We start from the raw sequence: 27519 nt of genomic DNA, 5'->3' as shown, positions 1-27519 counted from the left end.
GGGTGGGTGTGTGTGTGTGTGCGCTGGAGAGTATCTGTTGCATCTCATAGCAGGCAGGGACCCCCCCCCCAGGGAGAACTCCTGATGACAGCCCCCCCCCCCCCCAGCAACATCTGAAATCCCTAATTTATGGATCAAGTTTAGAGGAAGACAAGACTGCAGCGGGCATGCATTATTCAACAGTCCCAGAGTACAACCAGAGTACTTGATTCCCAACACACACGCACACTTGCGTACACACACTTGTAAATGATACTTGTGGAGGAACATTTTACTATCAGACTGTTTAAAGGTAAGGCTGTGTTCTACGCACATGAAAGGGATGGTTCAGACGGCACAACTGTGTGTTTGAGTGTCCTAAACTTTCAAATCTGCTGGTGTCTGCACAGCACATGAATACAGCTGACCTCCATATCCGTCACCAGCCACCTTACCTCTAACATGTTCCACTCATATATCTCCACTGCTAAGTCATTGTTTGATTGGGAGCGTGGCTAACTCAGGGACCCACCTCAGTGTTGCTTTGACTGAGTCACTTCATACCACAACTAAAAACCAAAGACTGTGATCACCTACCACACAGAGCCACGATAGCGCCGTCTCCTCCACCCTCCATCCACCCAGCCCAGGCCTGGCCAGGCCAACTCGGCCCAGGGGGTGTTCCCAGCCCGGGCCCTCGGGGGTCCCAGTGTAACGGGGCTGTTCTCTCCCCCCAGATGACGGTCCTTACTCTAAGAACAAGGAGCCCTCAGGGACAGACCATACCCTGGGCACCCGGAGGCACAGCATCCCAGGTACCACTACCCCGTCTCCCCGTCTCCCCGTCTCCCCGTCTCCCTCTCTCTCTCTCTCTCTCTCTCTCTCTCTCTCTCTTTCTTTCTCTCTTTCTTTCTTTCTTTTCATCTCCTCTCTCTCTCTCTCTCTTCTCTCTTTCTCTGTCTCTCCCTTTCTCTCACTTCCCCAGCCACGTGACTCTGATGTGGCTTCCTTGATCTGGCTCTGTAACCTGCCTCTTTAGCCTGCCTCTATAGCCTTCCATTTTTGCTGCCTCCATAACCTTCCTCTGCAAAGCCTGCTCTTCCAGACTGTCTCACCTGCCTCAATAGCCTGTCTATCTTTAGCCTTCATCAACAGCCTGCTTTTTAGCCTGCCTTTATGGTCTGCCTCTATGTAGCCTGTCTGAAAAGCCTGCTATTCTTTAGTCTGCCTCAACAGCTCTCCTCAATGGCTCGCCTCTCATTTGGCCTACCATGCTAGCCTGATCATACAGCACTGCCATCGCTCCATAGCTTGTCCAAGCTTCTCCACAGCTTGTCTCTCTTCTCTTTCCCCTCTTCTCTTTCCTCTCCTCCGCCGTCGCCCCCGTCGCCATGTCTCTCTGACCCCGCAGGTCTGCAGACGACCTACGTCGGCCCCTCTGCTGTACGCCCACAGTATCTCTACTCATGGAGGGGAAGGGGGGGGGGGGAGTGGATGTGGAGGGTGGAGAGAAGGGGGTGGAGGTAGGCGACAGGGGTGGGTTCTCTCACATGTCTACTGGTGCTGATCTGCTTCTCTTTCTGCTGTACTTTAGTCACTATGTAGAAACTGACTAATGTCACTGCGGTGGTTGCCCCCCCCCCCCCATACCCCCATAGCTAGCTCTTACTCCCGTACTCCCATACTCCCGTAGTAGCGTCCCCCCATAGCTGTTCCTGTAGTGGGCCTCCTCCCTCTGCTCCAGGTAGGTGCTACAAGTTCACCCCTACCCTGGGGCTGTTTCTGAGCCGGGCTGATTACTTCCTGCTGACACCCCGCAGATCTGGGTCCAGCAGCAAGTGTCTAGGAAGAGATGTACAGTATATCGATTATCTCTCTCTGTTTCATCGAATGGGCCTGTTTACATGGGTTTTTTAATCAGTGTGTGGATCTTTCTTTGTGTAGAGATCTGTACTTCTGCGTGTACAGATATGATGTGTACTGACACCGTTTAGAGATGTGTCTAACACGGTGATTAAGACTTTCCGAGGTTATGGTTATGATACTGCTATTATTATCTCCACCCACTTGGGAAAGTCTGTCCTTCCTGTTCTTTCTGATTGGCTGGTTCATCCAGAGGACACCGTCTCTCCCCTCGGCAAATGAAAAAGCATGCAGGGAACATTTCCGTCTGTCCGCCTTTCTGTCTGTCGTTCTCATCCGCCTGTCTGTCATTCTGTCTGTTTTGTCTGTTTGTCTGTCATTCTTTCTGTTAATGTCTGTCTTCCCGTGTCTCTCTTCATCCCACCTCCGCTGTGGTAATGAAAGTTTCTTGATATGAGGCTGGCAAATTCAGGATCGCACCGGATCATCTCTTTCTTCCTTTCCCTTCCATCTCTCTTCTGATCTGACGCTGCTCTCTCACTCATCTCATGAAAACCAGTATGGTGGAGAAAGGGATGGAGGGATGGAGGGGAAATAGGATGGATGGGTGGGTGAAGGAGTGGAGGGGGGGGAGAAAGGCCCTTTCACAGATAATCGTTCTGAAGAGGCGGAACGGCAGAATGAGATGGATGAAAGGCGGAATGCTTCTCGTTCTCCTCTGGTCCCGTCTCAGAGATTAGCCGCCGTTCTTTTTTTTTTTTGCGCTGTGTTCAGCAGTTTGAAAAGCTCCTTATCTCCTGAAGAGAGGAACCTGTGCTTGTGACACCTGGAGCCCAGATAAACCACTAGCAGGGACGCCAAACCCACAACATGTCGTAGTATGGCTGCACGCTGAGAAGAGGCTGTGTTAACAGCAGTTAGTCATTACAAAGTCCAAGTGTCTGATGGTTTCTGTCTACTAACAGGTAGATGTCCCTGGTAGAGTGCACCAGGGTCAGCTGATCACACCTCAGGTTGACAGAGGACACGCCTGTCTGGACACGAGGTTCTTGGGTTCAGACATGTCAGAGAACTGTGATTCTCTCGAGTTGTAGAACAGCGCGTTCTGCGGTGGAACGTGGATGAGCTGACTGGACGGTCCAGGCAAAAAAAGGAGTGTGTTCCACTGGTAGTCGGGTGTGTCCTGGTCTCCACAAGTCCATCCTCCTCACCTCATCAGACTTTATTTCCTCTCCTGGTCGCTACTCTTGCCTCCTGTGCTCACTTCTTTTGATCTCTTACCCGCCTCCCTTATCCTCTCCTTTCCTCCCCATGCCATGCCTTGCCTTGGCTGGTGTTGATTCTTATCAAAACATTTTTTATTGTGTTTGTGTTTGCCTGTGAGTGTGTGTGTGCTTGCCTGTGTGTATGCTTGCCTGTGTGTGTGTGTGTGTGTGCTTGACTGTGTGTGTGTGCTTGCCTGTGTGTGTTTGTGGCAGAAGCGCTGCGGGGGGTGACCATCGTGGAGCTGTTAAAGAAGGAGGGCAGTACTTTGGGTCTCACCATCTCTGGAGGAACCGACAAGGACGGAAAACCACGGGTGTCCAACCTGCGACCAGGCGGCCTTGCAGCCAGGTGAGACACACACTGAAAATACCCTACAGACACACACACACACACTGGACCTAAAGATGTTTGATGTGGTTCAGTGCTGTGTTCAACTCACTGCCTTACTTTTGTCCACTTGTTGATAGCTTGGTAGCTGCTTCACTATCTCAACCCTGCAACTGCACGATAAGATGTGTGTGTGTGTGTGCCTCTGTGTTTCTGTTTGTGTGGTTCATTGTGCCTGTGTTTGTGTCTGCATTTGTGTATGTATTTGGGTGTATGTCTGTGTGTGTGTGTGTGTGCGTGCGTGTTTGTCAGCGTGTTTGTGTGTGTGTGTGTAGATGTGGGTGTGTGAGGATGGAGAACGTGTCTGGAGATTCTGGCGTTTGGTGAACATGGAAACATGGGGCTGGAGGGTGGGGATCTATCTCTGTCACAGACTACACACTATCTTACAACAGCCTAACAGCCTGTGTGTGTGTGTGTGTGTGTCTGCAGGGTGGGCTTGGTGTGTTTGGGTGTGTGTGTGTCTCTCTGCAGGGTATGTTTAGTGTGTGTGGGTGTGTGTGGGTGTCTCCGCAGGGTGTGTTTGACGTGCGTGTGGGTTTGTTGTACATGTTCATGTGTGTGTGTGTGTGTGTGTGTGCGCGTGGCGACACACGTTTTGTAATTACCATCTAAATGAGGGTATAGAGCCTCACTGCAGAGTGCCACTCAGGAGAGAGAACGTGTTTTATTGTTGCAGTCATCCACCATTGTCAATGATGCAGCCATTACTATAGGGCCTGACGGCAGTGGCACAAACAATGTCATAGAACATTCCAGTAACAAGCGAGCGTCTGCGTTGCGTGTTTGCCCTGTGTTCCCAGGAGCGACCAGCTCAACGTGGGCGACTACATCAAGTCCGTCAACGGCATCAACCTGACGAAGCTTCGCCACGAGGAGATCATTAGCCTGCTGAAGAACGTGGGGGAGAGGGTGGTGCTGGAGGTGGAGTACGAACTGCCCCCTACAGGTGGGAGGGGGAACTGCATGCTGTGGGCTTCACACTTTACACATTTACACTTTTCTTCATTTAGCTGAAGCTTTTATCCAGAGTGACAAATAGTGAAAATACGGTGCTTGTGCTTATACACTACACCCTAACCCCTTATACACTACTCCCTTTTCCCTACACACTACACCCTATACCCTTATAGTCTTCACCCTAAACTCTTATACACTAAACCCTAAACCCTTATTACAACCTTTTTCCTTACACACCTAACCCTTACACATCATACCCTACACACCCTTAGAGAAATCAGATGGCCAAGCGGTTAGGGAGTCAGGCTATTAATCAGAAGGTGGCAGGTTTGATTCCAGGCCGTGCAAAAATGACGTTGTGTCCTTGGGCAAGGCACTTCACCCTACTTGCCTCGGGGAGAATGCCCTGTGAAGTCTCTGTGTGCCAGTGCAGTGGGGACACAGGATAGACTACTAAGAGCTTTGATATACGAGATATCCAGTCGAATGTTTGTGTGCATTGCCAGGCCTGAATTACGGTTGCCAGGTTCTGTGAGTCAATTAACCACCAGACAGTGCATGTTTCCATGCTGGGCTACTCACTGTTCAAATAAACAAATATAAATAAATGTGTGTCTCTCTGCACACACTTCCTTTACTCCCTCGTTCTCTTCCCTTCTCTCTCTCTATCTGTCTTTCTTTCTTTCTATTTATTTATTGCATTCTCTCTCTCTGCACCTCTCTCCCTCTGTGTCCCTCTCTCCCTCTGTGTCCCTCTCTCTCTCTCTGCTCCTCTCTCCCTCTGTGTCCCTCTCTCCCTCTGTGTCCCTCTCTCTCTCTCTGCTCCTCTCTCCCTCTGTGTCCCTCTCTCCCTCTGTGTCCCTCTCTCCCTCTGTGTCCCTCTCTCTCTCTGTGTCCCTCTCTCTCTCTCTGCTCCTCTCTCCCTCTGTGTCCCTCTCTCCCTCTGTGTCCCTCTCTCTCTCTGCTCCTCTCTCCCTCTGTGTCCCTCTCTCCCTCTCTGCTCCTCTCTCCCTCTGTGTCTCTCTCTCTCTCTCTGCTCCTCTCTCCCTCTGTGTCCCTCTCTCTCTCTCTGCTCCTCTCTCCCTCTGTGTCCCTCTCTCCCTCTGTGTCCCTCTCTCTCTCTCTGCTCCTCTCTCCCTCTGTGTCCCTCTCTCCCTCTGTGTCCCTCTCTCTCTCTCTGCTCCTCTCTCCCTCTGTGTCCCTCTCTCCCTCTGTGTCCCTCTCTCTCTCTGCTCCTCTCTCCCTCTGTGTCCCTCTCTCCCTCTGTGTCCCTCTCTCTCTCTCTGCTCCTCTCTCCCTCTGTGTCCCTCTCTCTCTCTGCTCCTCTCTCCCTCTGTGTCCCTCTCTCCCTCTCTGCTCCTCTCTCCCTCTGTGTCTCTCTCTCTCTCTCTGCTCCTCTCTCCCTCTGTGTCCCTCTCTCCCTCTGTGTCCCTCTCTCTCTCTCTGCTCCTCTCTCCCTCTGTGTCCCTCTCTCTCTCTCTGCTCCTCTCTCCCTCTGTGTCCCTCTCTCCCTCTCCAGCTCCAGACAGCTCCTCAGGGGTCATTTCTAAGACAATCGAGATGTGTTTACAGAAAGAGGGCACCAGCTTTGGCTTCGTCATGAGAGGTACGGCACAACCCCCTTCACAACACACACACTTACACACACCACACTTACAAACACCACACTTACACACGCCACAGACACACACACATGCCACACATAAACCACTCACACACTCACCTCTCACTTGTGCGACGCTCCAGGAGGCTCGCATGAGGACTGGCACAAGTCCCGCCCCCTAGTGGTGACCTACGTCAGACCAGGAGGGCCTGCAGACAGGTGACACATGACAGACTCCCCCCCCCCCCCCCTCTCTCTCTCTCTCTCTCTCTCCTCATCCACAGCCTCCCTTGCTTGTGTTATACTAAATATTCCCACTCTTCTTGCAATTTTCACCTCCTCTTTTTCGAGTCTCTCCGTTCCTTTCCTCTCTTTTCTCACTTCTCCATTTCTGTCTCCCATCTCTGATCTCTCTCTCACTGCCCAGTCAGGCAGCTGTAAGAAGGTGTGCAGGGATGGAGGGATGAGAGAGAAGGAGGGAGGGGAGAGGGGGACTCTGGGAGGGGGCGTCCTGCCAGATCACATCTGGATATCCCTGATGAATAATGTGTTATGTGCATACAGTATTCAAGGATTGGTCCTCTCAAAAACAAGATGAATCACTAAGGATGGATGTCAGCCAGCTGGGAGGGAAAAGAGGAGAGAGAAGGCGAGAAAAAGTTAAGGAGAGGAGAGAGAAATGAAGGGGGCTGGGGAGAGAGAGAGAGAGAGAGAGAGAGAGAGAGAGAGAGAGAGAGAGAGAGAGAGAGAGAGAGAGAGAGAGAGAGAGAGAGAGGGGGGAAGGACGGGAGAGATAAAGGCAAGAGAAATGGAAGGAAAGCAAGAGAGAGAGAGAGAGAGTGAGAGAGAAAGAGAGAGAGAGAACAGAAATGAAATGAGAAAGAAAGAGTTCTGTGCTCAGCTGAAAGGAAACTGGAATTATTCCGTCTGTCACATCTGGCATGCTGAGGGGAAGCGGTGGTTTGGTGCCGGTAGTGAGATAGGCAGAGAGTTAGGCTACAGAGGCTTGCTTGAGATGCACAGCCGCAAATGCAATGTGACAGCCTGCAGAAACTGGAACAGAATATGCTTTTCTCCTCCCTCTCTTTTTCTCTTTCCCCCCTTTTTCCTCCCAGTCTTCTGCTTTCTGCTCCCCACGCATGCCCCCTCGTCCCCCCTGCCCCAGCACTCCCCCACCCCATCCTCCCCCCACGTGACTATCACTTGTAATTGTTTGAGACATGTCTCTCTCTCCGTCTCTCTCCCTCTGTCTCTCTCTCTCTCTTCTCTCTCTCTCTCTCTCTCTCTCTCCCTCTCTCTCTCTCTCTCTCTCTCTCTCTCTCTCTCTCTCTCCCTCTCTCTCTCTCTCTCTCTCTCTCTCTCTCTCTCTCTGTCTCACACAAACTCTTTCTCCACATGTAACTGTATTTCTTTCTATGTCTCTATCAGACTGTCTTTCTCTATCGCTCTATCGCTCTCTCTCTCTCTGTCTGTCAGACTCTGTCTCTACTCTGTCTATCTGTCCCTGTCTCTGTCTCTAATCTCTGTCTCTGTCTCTGTCTCTGTCTCTGTCTCTGTCTCTGTCTCTGTCTCTGTCTCTGTCTCTGTCTCTGTCTCTGTCTCTGTCTCTCTCTCTCTCTCTCTCTCTCTCTCTCTCTCTCTCTCTCTCTCTCTCTCTCTGTCTCTCTCTCTCTCTCTCTCTCTCTCTTTCTGTCAGTCAGCATCTCTATGCTTGTCTGTTCCTCACACCAACCGTCAGCTTCCATCCCTGTCTCAGTGTTCTGCATGGAGAACATGTTGTCTACAATGTAAAGTTCCTCTTGTCAAAAGGCCTGAGTAATGCCTGTCCACTTCTCAAGACAAAAGTGTTTGACCTCATAAATGTATATATTCTCTTTCTTATTTCGCCTTTCTCCACCTCTTCTCTATCTTCTCTCGTTCTTTTCTCTCCCCACATTCCTCCCCACCTTTCCCTCCTACTTTCCCTCCTACTTTCCCTCCTACTTTCCTTCCTACTTTCTCCCCTCTCTCTACCACCTCTCTCTCTCATCTCCCTCTTCCCTCTCTCCCCTCTCCACCTCTCTCTACTTCCTCTCACCCTTCTCTCTCGCCTCTCCACCTCTCTCCACCTCCTCTCGCTCTGGCCACGTTTCGCTCATATCTTTCATCCTAACGTCTCTCTCTGTCTCCCTCCTCCTCCCTCCTCCTCCCTCCTTCTCCCCACCCTCCAGAGAGGGCACCTTGCGTGCGGGAGACCGTCTCCTTAGCGTGGACGGCGTGCCCCTCCACAACGCCAGCCATGGCGACGCCCTCAGCGTGCTGGCACAGTGTGGTCAGGAGGCTCTGTTCCACATCGAGTACGACGTCTCCATCATGGGTGAGTCACACACACACACGTGCACACTACCCCTCACACACACTGTACTGAACTGTACTATACTGTATTGTATTATATTGTATTGTGCTGAAACATCCAAAGGGATGCAGGACTTGTGGTCATCATTCCTGTTCCTGTTCAACTCTCAGACACAGTAACCAACGCATCAGGACCCTTATTGGTGGAGATTGCCAAGTCACCAGGGGCAACGCTGGGTATTACCTTGACGTCAGCCACTCACAGGAACAAGCCGGTTATTGTCATCGACAAGATCAAGGCTGCCAGCGTGGTGGACAGGTGAAAACAGCACACAAGACCACATGGAATAGACTGATAGAACATTTCAACATTGTGTTGTTCTTTGTAACATAATAGAAAGTTCATAAAACCCTCCAGCACCAAGCATGCCAATGAGGGACACAAATCTTCAAATCCTCCAGTTGTTATCCAGATTGACATATTGCAGTCCCTCAAGGAATTCACTGAGATTTCAGCAATTATCTGCTGCCCAACTGGCTTGATTTCCATTCACTGGAGAGACTCCCCACCTCCTCATCCACCCCTGTCTATATCCACCACCACCCCTCCACCCCTCACCACCCCCCCTCATACCCTCACCCCCCCCCCACCCCTCCTCCCCACCAGGTGTGGAGCGCTGCATGTGGGTGACCACATCCTGTCCATTGATGGTACCGGCACGGAGCACTGCTCGGTGCTTGAGGCCATGCAGCTCCTGGCCAGCACCTCGGACCAGGCCAGGCTGGAGATCCTGCCAGCTCACCACAGCAGGCTGGCCAGCAAGCCTCAGGACACAGGTCGGTAACAGGGGGGGGGCTGGCTGGTTTCTGTGGGCACAGAGAGAGGCTGGATCAGGCTGCACACTTGCGGACGTGGTGTCTAATGTCGGCTCAAGGCTGGGGAATGGAGATTTGGGGGTTTTACGTCGGAGGCTAGAGGCTGGAGGCCAACAACTGGAAGCTGGAGACTAAACTAATGTATTCACTCTGATACACTATGCCTACACCTGTGTCAACCCAACATATTAATGTTATGTTTTCAGAACAGACTTTGTAACGGTCCCACAGTACACCTGCCAACTTGTGCCTGCTCTCTGGGTGTTTGATGTGGTGTTGAAGTGAGCTTTATAATCTTCTTATGAGCTCCCAGCTCTGTGCTGTCGCGTCAGCGCCGACACCAGACTTCATGGTCATCAAATCTGGTTGACAAAATAAATGTGGGTGGTGGTGCTACTTAGAAGATTAGCAGTATGCTAGCTGTTAGCACCACAGGAAGCTTAGCGATATGCTAGCTACTAGCACCCACAAGGAGCTTAGAGATTTGCTAGCTGTTAGCACCCACGGCGATCTTAGCGATATGCTAGCTGCTAGCACCCACAGAGAGCTTAGTATTATGCTAGCTGCTAGCAGATAGTGATATGATGTGGTATGCTACTGACATGCCCTCTTGGAGTATATGCGTCAGTGTCACACATAGGTTCTATTGCAAACACAAACTTACATACACACACACACATTCTGACTAGGAACATGCAGAGTGTGTTTACTGCTTCATATACTGGCACATTCTCTGTGACCTGGTTTAGGACTGCTGAAGCGTTGCAAAGCCTGGATTAGAGAAGAGAGAGATAGTGAGAGAGAGAGAGAGAGAGAGAGAGAGAGAGAGAGAGAGAGAGAGAGAGAGAGAGAGAGAGAGAGAGAGAACAGAGTAAGGAAATAGAGGAGAAAACTAGGGATAGATATAGAAAAGACTGGGAGAAATCAAGGGGGAATAAGAGGGTGAGAGAGAGAGTCTGGAGAGAGGGACGAGTGTATAATGAGGAGATAAAGAAGAGAGAGGAGGAAGAGAATTAGAGAGTGTTTGATTAATGTCATTACTTCTCTTCTCTGAAGGTTTTAGAGCTACTTACATGTTTCCACATTTGATATGGGACTGCTGAACTCAAGCACAAACACACATACATACACACACACGAATACACCCAAACCTCCTGACCAGCTAGCCTTCCAACCAGCCAGTCATCCAGTCCTGAGTCCAGAACCTCTCAGTTCATTTTTTTATTTCCAAGGGGCTTTCTCAATGGGCCCAGACCAAAATGACTCTGGATACAACTGGACAGATTTAACCAATGATAGCAATGAAACATCTGTATAGTCATTGTATTAAACCCGCCCTCTATCACATAAACAGCTGGGATTGGCCCGACCAGATTCTGGTTGGAAGGAAATCAGTTTGAATTGGAGGGTGCCAGACCCGTCTGCCAGAGCAAATTAAGCACAAGCTGGCAGATTTGTGAAGTTTCCAGGTTAGCACGGGCAGGGGATTAGCTTCTAATTACAGCTGGCCAGGGGGGACAATAGGACTCATTTCTGATTATTGTTCTGTCTGGTAGAGCCTGGACTAAACCCAGGGGACAGGAGATTGGTACATCCTCACAAACCAGATAGACTCATCCACACTACGACTAATGCATCGAGGCATTGTCATCTCCAGGGTAGGGGGGTACTAACACTCACATTAGGTTGGAGGCACAGGGGGGATTGTATCCTCTAGGGCGTTACTGAGGCTTCAGCTCGGTGGATGAAGGCCGGGGTATGAGATGTGGATTCAAACCGTGTCTGTCTCAACAACCACTGTGCAAGGATGACTTGATATTTCATCTTCCTAAACCTATTTTTTTCTCTTGTTCTGTTCCCTTTTATTCTGTCCGTCCGTCTGTCTGTATAGTGAAGGTCCAGAAGAGTGACCACCCCCACTCCTGGGACCCCTGTGTCAACTTCTGCCACACCCCTAACCCCCTGCTCGGCCACGCCCCCAACGCCCAGAACTCCCACAACAAGACTTCTACCTGGACCGCCTCCAGCACAGTCTCCACCAATCAGGAGTACTGCAAATGTATATCTATCTATCTATCTATCTATCTGTCTATCTGTCTATCTGTGTATCTGTCTATCTATCTATCTGTCTGTCTGTCTGTCTCTCTGTCTCTCTGTCTCTCTGTCTCTTTGTCTCTCTGTCTCTCTGTCTCTCTGTCTCTCTCTCTGTCCGTCTAATATATTTTTCATTAGTCATTATTCCTACCATGCCTCTTGCATTATAAAAAAATGTATAATATACCATTGGGTTAATCATATTATAATATACAAATGTTATATTATATATACAACATTACATTATACAAATCTAGGCGTTCTGTAGGGACAAACTGCATCCCAGTAAACGTGGCTTGTTTTCAGTGTCAAGTTAACATTGACTTTAACATTGTAATCATTTAGCTGGCACTTTCATTAATAGAGAAGTACAGTAAATGAACTGTCAGGAGAGATACTGTTAAAGAACAAGTGACAACAGCAGTCAGAGTGCTACATCTGACTCATCTCCTATTTCAATACTGATGTACTGCATTTCTCTAAACCCCCTTTTCTTCCCGACCCCTCCCCACCACCTTTCTTCCCCCCCCCCCCCCCCCCCCCCCCCCACCACAGCCCTGGTCTCCAGCAGCTTCTCCCCAGGCTCCACCACCACCTCGGGCCCCAGCAGCCTCAGCTCCAGCACCTTGCCCAGAACTACAGTTCCCATGAGCCCGCGCAACTCCATGCTAAAGAGGAGGCAGAGGAAAAAAGAACACAAGAGTTCCTGTAAGTACTCCCTTACTCCCTCTCTCTCTTTCTCTCCCCCCTCACTTTATCTCACTTTTTTCTCTAACTGTCATTCTTATTTCACTCCCCCCCATCTCTCTCCTTTTCTCTCTCTTGTTATCTCTCTCCCTGTCACTGCTATGGACAGTTAGTTGATATTCAGTCCTGAATATCAAGTGTATGAAGTGTGTATTCATAAATAGTAAATAGTGTTGTTAGGCCTGTGTCTGTGTGTATATAGTTGTGTGTTTGCTTGTGTGTGATCACACGTTGTGTGTATCTATTCCAGTATCCTTGTCATCCAGCTCAGTGGGCCCCGGAGGTCAGGTGGTCCACATTGAGACCAGCGAGGTGGTTCTGAGAGGCGATCCGCTTAACGGGTTTGGAGTCCAGATACAGGGGGGCATCTTCGCCACGGAGACTCTCTCAGCACCCCCGCTCATACGCTTCATCGAGCCAGACAGCTCCGCAGAGAGGTGAGACACACACACTCACATCCTCACACACACACACACACACACAGTCACGCAACCATACTCACCTAGTGGTGTTGGCAGCAGGTCTGCTGTGTGTGAAGGTGTGTGACTGGTTGGATGTGAGAACTGAAAGGAAGGTGTGACGTGTGTCACACATCCCCTGCTATGGAACCAATATGCTGTGGGTCTCACCAGGATGTAGAGGTGTGGTTGCTCGTTTGATTCCTCGCTGTGACATGTATAATATGTCAGTCACTGTGACACTGTGTTACAGAAACACCTGGAGGATGGCTGGTTTGAATGACACACTGCCAATGTGTCCTTCAGCTAGTCCACTTCCCATCTACCGAGCTGTACTCTAGCTAGTAGTTTAACTGCGGTCGTTGTCTAACTAGCAGTTTGTGTTATAGTATTCTAACCAACTGTCTAGCTAATGAGTTATCTAACAAACAGTCTAAGAATCAGTCTAATTAGCTATCTAATAAGTTATCTAATGTGCAGTCTAAGAAGCAGTCTATTTAGCTATCTAATGAGTCATCTAATGAGCAGTAAGTAGAACTAATGAGCAGTAACCAGCTGTCTAAGGAGTTATCTAAGGATCAGTCTAACAAGCCGTGTGTTCTGCAGGTGTGGTCTGCTGCAGGTGGGAGACAGACTGCTGTCCATCAATGGAATCCCCACGGAGGACGGAACTCTGGAGGAGGCCAATCAGCTGCTCCGAGACGCCGCACTGACCAATAAGGTCACTCTGGAGATTGAGTTTGATGTGGCAGGTTGGTCTCTCTAACTCAACTGAGTAGTGAACTTGCTAGCATGCTAGCTAACTTAGTGTGCTAACTGGCTAACTTCCTGTGTTTTAGAGTCGGTGGTACCAAGCAGTGGAACATTCCACGTTAAGCTTCCCAAGAAGAGAGGAGTGGAGCTGGGAATCACTATTAGTGGTAAGACCTAAACACACTTTCACACACGCACGTTCACACACACACACACACACACAAACACACACACACAGGCACTGTAAAAATGTCTAAACATTGTTCAGGTGATATACAGCATGTTTCCATGGGTTGGTTCTCATACATCAGTAGACCACCCAGCACTCCTCCTCCACCTACTCCAGACCTTTCTATGCTGCAGCCTGACCATGCCTCCTTTTCCTCCTCTTCCTCTTACTCCTCAGCCAGTAAGAAGCCAGGAGAGCCTCTGATCATCTCAGATATCCAGAGGGCCAGCATGGCACACAGGTACTGTCCTGTTCTAGAATACTGTCCTGTACTAGAATACTGTCCTGTTCTAGAATACTGTCCTGTACAAGAATACTGTCCTGTTCTAGAATACTGTCCTGTACTTGAATACTGTCCTGTTCTAGAATACTGTCCTTTACTAGAATACTGTCCTGTACTAGAATACTGTCCTGTTCTAGAATACTGTCCTGTACTAGAATACTGTCCTGTCCTGTACTAAAATACTGTTCTGTACTAGAATATTGTCCTGTCCTGTACTAAAATACTGTCCTGTACTAGAATACTGTCCTGTTCTAGAATACTGTCCTGTACTTGAATACTGTCCTATACTAGAATACTGTATGTCCAAAAACCATCATGTTCTAAAACTATCCTATCCTACAGTAGAACACTTTCAATACTGTCCTGTTGTAGAACTCCCGTGCTGTAAAACACTGTGACATGATGTAACATCTAGAACTGCTCAGGAATACTGTGGCATGTTCTGTCCTAATGAAAGCTAGGGACTGACATGTTCTGTTGGGTTCTAGGATAAGTGGTCAGCATGGTTAAATGTCCTGGGAGGCGGTAGTTCTAGTGTGTCTGTAGACGCAGTGGTCAGCATGGTTAAATGTCCTGGGAGGCGGTAGTTCTAGTGTGTCTGTAGACGCAGTGGTCAGCATGGTTAAATGTCCTGGGAGGCGGTAGTTCTAGTGTGTCTGTAGACGCAGTGGTCAGCATGGTTAAATGTCCTGGGAGGCGGTAGTTCTAGTGTGTCTGTAGACGCAGTGGTCAGCATGGTTAAATGTCCTGGGAGGCGGTAGTTCTAGTGTGTCTGTAGACGCAGTGGTCAGCCTCAGTGTGTCCAGCAGAGGGCAGCATGTCTCCAGCAGCTGTGCATTCGCAGCCAGGCAGAGCGCACAGAACAGATGGGTGGAATAGTGGAGCCCTGTTCTTAAAAAATAAGAAAAAAACCTAATCTTATCCTAATCAAGTTAATAATCTTGGTTTTAATAGTCTTACTTTCTATTTTTCTCTCCTCACCTCCCTCCCTCCCTCTCTCACCCCCCTGACCTCCTCATCTCCTTTTCTGTGGATGTTCTTTTGCTTCCTCCCTGACACCCCCCCCCACACCCCTCTCACCCCGCCTCCCCCCCACACACACACTCCCACACGCTCTCCCAACCCTCCCTTCACCCAGGACTGGTACTCTGGAGCCTGGGGACAAGCTGCTGGCCATTGATAACGTCCGTCTGGAGAGCTGCTCCAAGGAGGATGCAGAGCACATCCTGCAGCAGTCTGAAGACCTGGTCAAGCTCAAGATACGCAAGGATGAAGACAACTCAGGTTCCCGGCCCGTGTGTGTGCTGATGCAGCACCTAGTGTTCTCATCACCTAGCAACTTTCATTAACGTGAAAACATGCCATCATTTGTTTTTCTACCTGCATTTATATGATCCATCACAAGGTGGTGATATTACCCATGAATCTGGTCACCCCTTTGTTTCAATTGCCATTGTATTTTGACGAATATAGTAGATCAGATAACATTTACCATGACTCCTTACATAGTACACAGTGTTTTATATTCAGGGAACTCAAAGGTGGCCCTGTGACATTCAGTCAAACCACCCAATCAATCGACTCCCCTCAGTTGCCATGCAGTCTGGTTGCCAATAGGTGTGTTCCCCCAGGGGGGGCGGTCGTCACATGACGCTGTTCTCAGAACCGGGGCTGGGCTGGACGTCAGCGGGCATGCTGCATCACTGAAGAACACGTCTGCTGCCACAGCAACCACAGTTGGGCCGCTTCAGCAGAACAGGGCGTAATGGAAGTCAAAATGATCCCAAATAGCAGAACAAATGTACAACAAACATATCAACAAACGTACCTAACCAGTACACATAACAGGAGACGGCTTGTTGGTTGCAAAAGAAAGCAGCAACACAGGCTGCTAGCCTTGGTCTAAGTTAGTAACCGGATGAGAGGGTCAGTGTTGAGGGTTAAGCACACAGACAGGAAGTCACCACAGTGGTAATCAGACACTACTGACTCTGTTTCCCCTGGCGGGGGGAGATTGAAGGTGTCTCCATGGAGAAGCGAATGATGTTTATGTTTCATTTGAATCCCGTGTGCGTGTGACATTCTGTCATTGTGTCTGTATTTGCACAGCTCCCTGGGAGACTGGGAGACATTCATTTACTGTTAAACCCAGTTATGCATTGAGCCCACTGTAGTAACCCACACTGTGTGTGTGTGCGTGTCTGTGTGTCTGTGTGTGTGTGTGTGTGAACATCTCGGGGGGGGGGGTGTACTCATGTGTGTTCATGCGTGTGTTCATGCGTGCGTTCACAGACGAGCAGGAGACCTCCGGCTCCATCATCTACACGGTGGAGCTGAAGCGCTACGGAGGCCCTCTAGGCATCACCATCTCAGGCACCGAGGAACCCTTCGACCCCATCACCATCTCTGGGCTCACCAGGAGGGGGCTGGCCGAGAGGTGAGGTTGGGGGAGGTGGAGGGGAGAAGGGTGGGCGGGTGGAGGAGCGGTGACGACCCTGCTGCCATCTCTGGTTCAAGTAGGAGGGGGTTGGAAGAGAGGTGAGAGGGTTGGGGGGGATGAAGAACTGGTGGGTCCAACCAGTTAGTGGAGAGGGGAGATCTGACTGAGAGGTGTGTGGGAGGGGGGGAGTCCTATGATCAGGTTACCAATGATGGAGAGGTCTGGGGTGTGTGTGTGTTTGGGGGGGGGGGGGGGCCTTGCAGCCGGGTGAGCCTGGGTTGGGGGTTAGAGGGCATGGTTCAGGGGGTCTGGCATCAGCGAGGGTCGTCTGCGTCACAGTCATACCACACATAGCTCAGACGCTTCCGGGTGCGTTTGATGTAGCGGGTATGCAGCCAGAGGTACTGCCCCCCAGGGTGGGGCAGCAGTGTGAAGGTACTGCTGGGCCGAGCTCAGCACGTCAACCCTGCAGAGGTGTGATGATGACCTCCCACATGTGCTTCTGCTGTCTGCAGATATCTGCTTCGACAGAAGATTCTTCATTCACACATGCATACACACATGCATACACGCACATACACACATGCAATATACATACAAATACAGTGCACATGCTATAATGGTTTTCTGGTGGAGGGTTATGCATTATAATCTGTAGAAAGACGATCCATTAGTGTAAAACCTTTTATGTCTGATGGGGTGTGTGTGTGTGTGTGTGCGTGTTTGAGTGCATGCGTTTTTGTGTGTGTTGTTTCCTCCTCAGTTCCATTGTGTGCTGTCTCAGTTATGTGACTCTCAGCTCCGTGACTCACTCTCAGACACACTCACTCACACACGCTCACACACACATAGATGCTCAACGCGTTAGAACTGATCTATGCTCCGGGCCAGGCAGTATAGAAGGGCAGTGCTACTCTCAACCAGCTTACATAACTAAAGGTTCAGTCTGGCCTGCAGTGAAGATAACCCTGGCCCTGACCCGCTGCCCAACACCAGCCACCAAGTGAGGATTCAGTAGTTCGGCCCAAAAGTTCATTTAATAACCTTTTTTTCTTTCCATTCTTTTTCATATATACATGGCTCCCAGTTTGTAAAAAGTAAATTCATTGTTAGTTTCGTGTACAATTTTGTACGGGTGTGTGTTTATGCGTGTGTGTATGAATGCTGTGTGTGTGTGTCTGTAAATGCACACACTGTGTGTGTGTGTGTGTGCAGGACGGGGGCCATCCACGTAGGGGACCGTATCCTGGCCATCAACAGTGTGAGTCTGAAGGGGAAGCCGCTGAGCGAGGCCATCCACCTGCTGCAGATGGCCGGGGAGACGGTCACGCTGAAGATCAAGAAGCAGCTGGATGGTGAGGCCACGCCCACCTGAGACAGATGCATTCTGGGAGCTCGGAGGTGCTGACATTGTGCGTCTGATCAGGGAAGCATTTCGTGTGTTGAGTTACTTTTTGGAGACTGACCTGTGATATGGCAGCCCTTGGCTGCCAGCAGTAAGTTACAGGCTCTGGTCTTACTGCAGGAATTCTCTGCCAAGCCTGCACAAGAACACAGCCAGACAGCTGGCAAGGTATTTCCACAAGATGATTAGCTGAGCAGAGGCCATGATATGTCCAAATAACTGGAAAGAATCTTGGACAGGTTTCAGTCCCAGGAAATACAATGATGACAATGATATACCTCCCCCCCCCCCCGCCCCGCCCCGCTACCTCTCCTGTCTCCCCTACTCCCGGCCTCCCTACCCCCCCTCTACCCCCTCCCCCAGCCTCGGAGGAGAAGAAGAGGGAGGAGGGGGAGGAGGAAGACCTGGAGGGGGAGGACACCACGGAGCTGAGCGACGGCGAGGACGAGCTGACCGACTCCCAGCGCACCAACAAGCTGTCAGAGATCTACTCCACCACCATCCCCAGCGTCGACTCCGCCATGGAGTCCTGGGACGGTTCCGGACTCGACGCCGGCTACGGCAGCCAGGGTAAGAGCCTCATGGCTTTAGCTTAGGGAAATAAAACATGGAACTTGGAGCACTTTTATCAGATTTAAAACAAATCTGTGAAGATGTATGTCATCTACTGCGGAACAAACCAACCTACGGGTACAAGTAAAGTCACCTGAACCTAAAACAGAATGTCACTCATTTCGGTCACACAGTATCTCCATGCATGGGATGTTCTGACTTAGCCGAGATCGTTCCCCTAACACCTCCCCACCTCCGCCCCCACCCCCCATCCCCCAGGTACCTACCTCCATCAGGCCGCGGGCGTGGCCCTGCACCCCCATGAGTGGAGGAGTGCCAAGCAGAGGAGCAGCCCGCCCCCTGCTGGACGCAGGAAGAACTACCCCTTCAGTGACGGGGGCTTCAGCGAGGACGACTGGGACAAACCTACTGGGTGAGACGCAGCATACACACACTGTGGTATCATGAGAGGCTAGATTACGGTGCAGGGCGGGGGGCAGCACGTCAAAACCGGACAGAGCAGGCAAAAGTGGGTTCAAACAAAGAAACGGGTTTATTCACCAACAAAAACAACGTAGATCAGGAAGCAAAACATAAAAGTTACGGTGAACACAAAAAGTTGCTCCTCGCCTTGGATCCTACCTATGGATTCTCAACTTAAAGTTCTTCTGGCATCGACCTCTGTTTGTGCCAGGTACGCTCTCTCTCGCTTGGTATATATGTCCAGCCTTTTGTCCTCTCTCCCTCCCCGACTGAGCTCCCGCCTCAATTAGAGGACTGAGGCATTTGCACCTGTCGGCGTGGTGCATTCTGGGAGGCGTAGTTCTCCCGTCAGCCATCTTGTGGCATGGTAGCCACTCACAGAGGGAAACATACTGCCCCTCTACTACACGTCCTCTCATGATGCCACAACACACACACACACACACACTGATACCCATACCTACACTATATACAGACTATGAACACTCATCTCCAGACATGAGAGAGAGTGATGAACCTCACAGTAACGTAAACACAGGTCTTGTTTGTTTATAGATATCTTAACGCACAGCATTGCGAGGGTACATTTTCCAATGCACCCACACCCTACAAAAACACCCCAAGCAGTTCCTTCTCTCACCCACCCTCTGTCTTCCCCCTCTCTCGTTCTCTCTCTATCTCTCTCTTTCTCTTTTGCTCTCCCTTTACCCCTCTAGCATTACAGATAAGTGTTCTGAGTCAATGTTATGTAACCTCCATATCTCTGTTCAACACTATCCTGCCCATTACTGGACAGAGTTGCTCCATCATGTTCATCACCATGCCCAGGCTGTCACATCCTCAGCCCATCTGTGCACCAGTGATGCCATCTAGTCATCAACAGTGATACCATCCAAGTAATAACAAAAATGATATCAGCTCCAGGGATGCTATGCCTTGCTGCTGCGTGTGTTTGGGGGTGTGTGTGACCTCTCTCTGACTCCTCTTTGACCCCTCTCTGACACCAGGTTCCCCAGCCAACCCAACCATGAGGACAGATACACCATGCAGGTCAACCCTCTACTAGAGGAGAGATATGTCACCCACTCCAACCCGCTCCACCAAGACAGGTATGCCAACCAAGGGCATTATGCCAACCAGGGGCACCAGGAGGGCAGGTACGCCAACTACCCCAACCCCAGCCAGGATGCCACGTATGCCAATCAAGAGGACCAGGAGGGCAGGTATGCTAGTCACCCCAACCCCAACCAAGACGGCATCTTGCTGGATCCGGAGGACAGCTTCTGGTGCCAGGCTCTGGAAGACCTGGAGACGTGCGGACAGGCAGAGCTGCTCAGGGAGATTGAGGTACGTACCTAGCACTGGGTGATAGCATGTTAGCATGTTAGATAAAGATACACTAGCCTAGCCTAGCACAGCACAGGGGGATAGCATGTTAGAATGTTAGATAAAGGTACGCTAGCCTAGCCTAGCCTAGCACAGGGTTGTAGGATATTAGCATTTACATGAATGCTAGCCCATACCATGTACCTCTGGGTGATATTATGTTAACATGTTAAATAAAGGTATGCTAGCCTACCCTGAATCATGGCAACTGCATGTTAAAAAGAATTCTACACAGTAAAGGGAATCACCAATTGAGAGCTCATTGGCACATAGACTCACATGGCACATAGAGTTGATGAGTGACTGCAAAGGCCAGTCGTCGGTAGGGAGGGCTTAGCCTATGATGGATATAGCAGCTGCTAGCAGTCTGTGAGTAACTCTGAGCTGGTCTGGTATATGTGCATCGCTGCAGGAGAATAATATTGTTTTAGCATGGAAGCCTGAAACTCCCTGGGGTCACATTCAGTTGCTGTATTTAGAGGCCCTGGAACTTTAGAGGGAGTTTGTTATGTTCCAGAACGCCCCATCACTCCGTGGCTCATTGTATTAACTGTAGCTCAGGTTACTATACCATACATGTGAGATACATCACTGAAATATTGTTTGTGTGGTATGAGAGTCTGCATGTGTGAGAGAGTTTCTGTCTCTGACATGTGTTTGAGTGGACATTTATCAGTGTGTGTGGGTGTTTACGGCGTGTATTTGCTTGTGTTTGTATGTGTTTTTGTTCGTATGTCTGTCTCACACGCGTTGCATTGTCTCCTCCAGGCTTCCATAATGACAGGTAGTGGAATCACCCTAGGGGTTTCAGACGGCCAGCCTGCCCCAGACCCCCTCTCCCAGGCTGGGCACAGTCCTCTGAGACGCCCCCCTATGTTGCACCCGGAGCCCAAGAGCAAGGCTTCCCTCCGCATGTCCGAGAGGACCTGGGAGTCTCGCAGGATCAAGGAGGAGATGCAGGAGATCCTCTCTCCCACACCCCTGGAACTGCACAAGGTGCATAGCCACAGACACACATGCTGAAAACACTCAAACACATAGAGCCTCTCACAGACACACGCACACACAAACACAATGTGTACGTGCACACACATACTCACTGTTACAACACTCGGACCTCGAGTGTCTGGTAGAGGTGCTTGACCATGTCCTGGCTCCTAGGGTGATAGGCAGACGGCAGCTTGTGCCGTGTGTTCAGTCGGCCCTGCACCTGCTTGTGCCGTGTGTTCAGTCGGCCCTGCACCTGCTTGTGCCGTGTGTTCAGTCGGCCCTGCACCTGCTTGTGCCGTGTGTTCAGTCGGCCCTGCACCTGCTTGTGCCGTGTGTTCAGTCGGCCCTGCACCTGCTTGTGCCGTGTGTTCAGTCGGCCCTGCACCTGCTTGTGCCGTGTGTTCAGTCGGCCCTGCACCTGCTTGTGCCGTGTGTTCAGTCGGCCCTGCACCTGCTTGTGCCGTGTGTTCAGTCGGCCTTGCACCTGCTTGTGCCGTGTGTTCAGTTGGCCTTGCACCTGCTTGTGCCGTGTGTTCAGTTGGCCTTGCACCTGCTTCTGCACCTGCTTGAACATCCGGGACGTGAAGGTGGTCCCTCGATCAAACTGCACCACTCTCGGCAAAACCCGAAAATAGAAATAAACTGGGTCAGGGCTTTGATTACTGACCTGGCCGTGATTGGTCGAAGAGGACAAGCCGCGGTGTAACGGGTGGTCTGGCAGACAATCGTCAACAGAGAGGAACAAATAAATACACACAGACACATATTCACGCTCACACACTCACACACACACGCACACACATACTTACATATACACACAAAGTGCACACATATACTATCTCAGAACCTGGCCTTCTCACTGGTTACGTAACATTGTTCCAGGATTCGAACCACTACGGGCTTCTGTCTCCCTACCTGCTCAGGCAGATCTTGATCTATTGAGTAATAGAGACACACTTCACATGGTTCTGCTTGAGAGCATCTCTCAGTCCAGGAACTCCAGTTGTAGAGGGCATCTTCTCCTGACACATTCAATAGGAAAAACAGAAGCAAAAATGGAGAGTGTGGTGGAGGCAGCAGCAAGCAAAGTCACATTCAGAGTTATGACGCATTCACTGAGCAGTTTGACTAACAGGCTGCTCGTGAGAGTTCCCCTGGCCTTTTAATAGACTGCAACCGTTGTACAGTACGTTGGCGAGTGTATATTTTTTACGTAACGGTAGTATTTTGCCGACTGACAGTTAACCTGCACCACCGAGAGTCTTCCACCTGAACCAGATTCACCCATTTCGACTGTTGCCAAGGTGATCGCGGGTGTTTTGTGTTGTGCTGTTGCCCAGGTGACGGTGATGAAGGATCCGGAGAGTGATGACTTTGGCTTCAGTGTGTCGGATGGTTTCCTGGAGAAAGGTGTTTACGTCAACATGATCAGGCCTGATGGGCCTGCGGACAGGGCGGGCCTCAGGCCTTACGACAGGATCCTCCAGGTGCACACACACACACACATTACGCACACACACACAAACACACACCGACATACACTCATAGCCCACACACAACGCACACACACATAGCACAAACACACACTCATAACACCCACACACATACACACACATGCAGACCCACAGGCTGGCGCACACATGGACATATTTGTGTGTGTGGGTGTGTGAGATGAACCAGAGAGGACAGAACACTGGTGTGTACGGGCAGGAGCCGAGCCAGAGTCATTGTACCGTGTTACTGTGTTACTGTACTTCCTTGTATGGAGACAGTCAGGTGATAAGACTTGGCTACACCAGTACTGACGGTTAGTGTGAGTCTCAATGTGTGTGTCTCAGTGTGTGAGTCTCAGTGTGTGAGTCTTTGTGTGTGTGTGTGTGTGTCTAGTTTCGATGCGTGTATGTGCGAGTGTGTGTGTGTGTCATTTTCAAACTATACAGTGTCTGTCTGTGTGTGTGTGTGTGTGTGTGTGTGTGGAGGGGTCAGACCTGGTTCAGGTTAATGAATGCTCAGCATGTCACCAGGACAGCCAGCCCAAAGACAACACTGTCTGGATAGTTTACACCTCAGGGAGATGGCAGGGGGCTAGCATCACACACACACATACACACACACACAGGTACACACACACATGCACTGCACACACACCCACCCACACACGCTCTGAACACAACCACACACACATACACTCTGCATACACACACGCATGCTTTGCACACATGCACACTCAGGCACAGACACACACGCATGCACTGCAGACACACACACATACACACAACCTGGTGGGAGCAACATGTAGCTTTATAGCTTTTCCAGCTGCATGAGAAGGTTTGAAATAGCAACAGAGCTTCAATCTTCTCCAGCTCCAGTTTGGTCCATGCTGTTACAGTTTCATCTCCAAAGGCAACCTTGTCAGCATTCTGATCGGTCACCTTCTTTGGACTTCTGTTTATTTCAGAAAATAGATGATAACAGTTCTCTCCTCCCTCCTCTAATCCTCTCCTCGCTATCTTCCATTGTTCTCTCTTCTCCTCCCCCTCCTTTCATCCTCTCCTTTTATCCTCCTCTTCTCCCCATCTTTTCATCCTCTCTTCTCCCCTCGTTTCCTCCTCTGCTATCATGTTCTCTCTCCCCCTCCTTTCCACCCCCTCCATCCTCTCTCACCGCCCCCTTCAAACCCTCCTCCCCAATTCCCTCCCTCCCTCCCTCCCTCCCTCCCTCCCTCCCTCCCTCCCTCCCTCCCTCCCTCCCTCCCTCCCTCCCTCCCTCCCTCCCTCCCTCCCTCCCTCCCTCCCTCCCTCCCTCCCTCCCTCCCTCCCTCCCTCCCTCCCTCCCTCCCTCTCCCAGGTGAACCATGTGAGGACGCGGGACTTTGACTGCTGCCTTGCGGTGCCCCTGATCACGGAGGCTGGGGACCGCCTGGAGCTGGTGATCAGCAGGAACCCCCTGGGCCAGGAGAGCCCCCCACTGCCCTCTGCCGCCCTGCACAACCACTCCCACACACTCACCAGCACCATGGACCTGTGACCACACACACACACACACCTTGGTGTGCTCACACACACACACACACACACACACACACAGCAAACCTGAATTGAATGGACCTCCGGCAGAACAAACATCAACGAAAACACATGCATAGACACATATTCTTGTGATAGACCCATGCACCTGTGATCCCCCTTGCCCCCCACACACACGCGCACAAAGTGATTCATGACAGTGACAATCAGCCCATACAGAATCAACATGGTACAGAAGAAAAAGAAGCTGTTTTGTAGATTCCTCATGTTATTTTCATGTCTTGGCCTTCTGCCAGCATCTCTCTTGACTACAGCCAAGTCAAGTGAACTTTGACCTTGGAGATGGAACTGTTTAAAGTTAGACCTGTTTGTTTGTTTGGAGATCTGACTTTGTAAAGGGGGTGGATTGGCAAGGAAAGACCCAAGCTGCTGTGAAGTTATTTTGTGTGTGTGTGTGTGTGTGTGAGAGAGAAATGATATTCTATGTGAATGTTGAATGGCTAAACAAGATATTGATGAAATGAATAGGCTTACCATGGGTTCAGTTTCCCTCATGTGCTCTTTACATGCACACACACACACACACACACATACACGTACACTTCTGCCTCTCATCCTGAAACAGTGTAGCACCAAGACCCCACATCTAATGAACAGGAATCAATCTTCACAATCTTCTCCCCTCTCCTCAGCAGGATTCCTACCCAGGTTTCCTGACAGACAGAGAAGCACAGTGTGAGCTGTAACCAGAGTGAGCCCAGCTCACCTCTGAGGACTATGAGAGGAGACCCTCTGACACATGGACAGTAACCATGCCAACATGCACAAACATGTGTCCACGTGATCTTTTACTCTCCCACACATTTAGCACGGAGAGAAGTCAACCTGACGGGTTGTTTTTGAGAAACGGTATGCCTGGGCATGTGTGTGAGAACGTGCTTGTGAGAATGTGTGTGTGTGCATGTATGTGTTTGAGAATGTGTGTGTGTGCATGTATGTGTTTGAGAATGTGTGTGTGTGCATGTATGTGTGTGAGAATGTGTGTGTTTACTATCCAGGTATTTTTAGCCCCTATTCCTTCCTTGTTCAGCACATTCCTTCCCGCTCCTAAAGTCTATTTGGAGGTTATTTGTTTTGTCCCAGAGCTGCCCTGTTCCTGCCAAAACCCTCTCACTCAATTACCAGTCCATTATACCTCCCCATAACACACTCCTCAGGGGGAGAGCAGGGCATGTGCACACACACACTACTGTATTTTCGCACACACTCACTCACTCACTTACTCACTCACACACACTCTTACTTTCTCTCTGACACACACATAGACATGCACACTCACACACACACATGCATACATACTGTACTTTCACACACACACACACACACACACACACACACACACACACACACACTCAGCAAGGCTGGCAGGGAGAAAGAGGCAGCTCATTGTTCAGGAGTTAGCAGAGTTTTACTGCAGAACAACCAAGCCTCTGTTCTCCTCTAGTCATACAATTATATACTCTATCTGTTACACCCTGTTACTCTTTAATCTCCCTCCCTCTCTCTCAAATATTTCTCCAACGCACATTCTCTCTTTCTCTCTTTCTCTCTCTCACTCTCTCTTTCTCTCTCTCTCTTCCTATTCATTCTTTCTTTTTGATACTGCTCTCAGCTGTCTCTGAGAACGCCAAGCCCCTGATAATGTTCAGGTCTAATCACGTATTTGGATTAGCTGCATGTTTGTACGATACAGAAACTCAAACCTAGACAAACACACACACATGTACACACACCACCTTTCCTGAGTAGCTAGTTGTTGTTTTCCAAAAGAGATCCTCTGGATGTGCAGCATTTCTGCAGGACATAGTGTAACATGTTCTGTATGTAACCTACCGTATGTGACATGTACTGTATGTATTCCATGAAAAAGAGAGGACTCTGTTTTCTACACAATACTAAGTGGCCAAAAAAAAAGAGTTTCAAAGCAGCCTGCTATGCTGTCCTGTATGAGTGTTCATCCCTATGCATTTTAATGGTCAGTTTACTGTATGTATGCATTGGTATGTGGTGTAATTTCAAATGTGTAAAGTTCTATTCCCTGTATAGTATTTTTATATGGTCTTTTCTCCGCTGAAGGATCCAAGCACAAGTCAGAAGCGAGCCGACGCCGACTCAGGTGAAGGAAACATGGGCAGTGATTTTTTCATTGTTGTTTTTCTTTTGTTCATTTTGTATGACAAACGAAACAAACCGTACTGCTAATGCTTCTCTTTTTGAGAATTACAAGAAAGAAAGAAAGTCAAATTGAAAAAAAATAAAGCGAATCATCTACTTTTGAGCCATGCTTTTTGGTGTGCGTTCCTGGCTGTGTCGCTAGCGAGGGATCAGGACTATGTGGTGACTGAGAGGAGGTGAGATCCTACCAACTGGGCTGTGTGGTTTGGGTTGAAGCCAACTGGGATAGAGGTGACCCAGGTTAGAAGTGAACACACACAAACAGACTGTACCTGCACTTTCGTATTCAGCTCTGGAAATCCCATTCCGACGGTGAGAGATCCTGGACTGATAGGTCTACGTGCAAAGTATTGGGTTGGGTTTGAGGTTTTCTGAATGCACAGTTAGGTTGGGGTGGGCAGGCAGGCAGGCAGACAGGCAGGCAGGCAGGCAGGCAGGCAGGCAGGCAGGCAGGCAGGCAGACAAGCAGGCCAGTTGGCAGAAAGGCAGCCTGGCAGACAGACAGGCAGGAAGGCAGGCAGCCGTGCAGGTAGACTGAGAGGCAGACAGACAGGAGTCTCTCTGTTTTCACTGACCACAGGAACCTGGCTGCCAACTATGCTGCTCACTTCCTGCTGTTGACTCCATATGCCTGTGAGAAGGTGTGTGTGTATACAGTGCGTGTTATGGAGTGTGTGTCTTTGTAAGTGCATTTGTGGGGAAAATGTCTTTCTGCATATTTTTGTGCATATCTTTGTGCATTTCTGCGTGCGTGCATGACTGTATTTGTGTGTATGCTTGTGTGTCTGTATGTGTATGCGTGTTTGAGTGTGTATGTGTATGTGATGGTGTGTTTGTATGTACATGAATGTGAGGGTGTGTGTGTGTGTGTGTGTGTTCGGCATTAGAGGGAAATGCTCAGGAGAGCTAATGAGAGCAGAGCAGGCCTGGAAACAGGCAACCCACAGAGCCCCCATCCTCAAACAGTGACCCCCCACCCCCCTCCTCCCACCCCCCTCCTCCCCACCACCCTCCTCCACCCCCCTCCTCCCCACCCCTATCCCTCTGGGGAACCTTCTGGCTCAGGAGAGATGCGCTGACAAGGGTTCTCGGGAGTGTTTTGTCTTTGTGGTCCGATTTCAGAACATTCATAAATGTCAGCGGAGTTGCAACATAGTATGTGAACAGGCC

At 50.1% G+C, this 27519-nt stretch overlaps 1 protein-coding gene across 1 annotated transcript in view; it reads left to right on the top strand.

The window, feature by feature from the left end:
• The window catches only part of grip2b (glutamate receptor interacting protein 2b), a 45050-nt gene extending 19850 nt beyond the window's left edge, over window positions 1–25200 (top strand). The window contains exons 2-24 of the mRNA XM_084705842.1: window positions 717–794; window positions 3321–3456; window positions 4299–4444; window positions 5975–6061; window positions 6202–6277; window positions 8269–8414; window positions 8564–8711; window positions 9060–9229; window positions 11160–11327; window positions 11918–12070; window positions 12360–12546; window positions 13174–13319; window positions 13407–13487; window positions 13727–13790; window positions 14971–15116; window positions 16125–16269; window positions 17488–17627; window positions 18041–18247; window positions 18509–18662; window positions 19720–20059; window positions 20867–21094; window positions 22429–22575; window positions 23936–25200. Of these exons, the coding sequence (XP_084561968.1) occupies window positions 717–794; window positions 3321–3456; window positions 4299–4444; window positions 5975–6061; window positions 6202–6277; window positions 8269–8414; window positions 8564–8711; window positions 9060–9229; window positions 11160–11327; window positions 11918–12070; window positions 12360–12546; window positions 13174–13319; window positions 13407–13487; window positions 13727–13790; window positions 14971–15116; window positions 16125–16269; window positions 17488–17627; window positions 18041–18247; window positions 18509–18662; window positions 19720–20059; window positions 20867–21094; window positions 22429–22575; window positions 23936–24115 (3473 nt within the window). The 3' untranslated portion in view covers window positions 24116–25200. The remainder of the gene's footprint in view (window positions 1–716; window positions 795–3320; window positions 3457–4298; window positions 4445–5974; window positions 6062–6201; window positions 6278–8268; window positions 8415–8563; window positions 8712–9059; window positions 9230–11159; window positions 11328–11917; window positions 12071–12359; window positions 12547–13173; window positions 13320–13406; window positions 13488–13726; window positions 13791–14970; window positions 15117–16124; window positions 16270–17487; window positions 17628–18040; window positions 18248–18508; window positions 18663–19719; window positions 20060–20866; window positions 21095–22428; window positions 22576–23935) is intronic.
• The last annotated feature ends 2319 nt before the right edge of the window (window positions 25201–27519 follow it).

This window comes from Hypomesus nipponensis, chromosome 9, assembly GCF_054491055.1.
Source record: "Hypomesus nipponensis isolate SF chromosome 9, ASM5449105v1, whole genome shotgun sequence".
In the NCBI taxonomy this organism is placed as follows: Eukaryota; Metazoa; Chordata; class Actinopteri; order Osmeriformes; family Osmeridae; genus Hypomesus; species Hypomesus nipponensis.
This window is presented reverse-complemented; position numbering and strand designations above follow the sequence as displayed.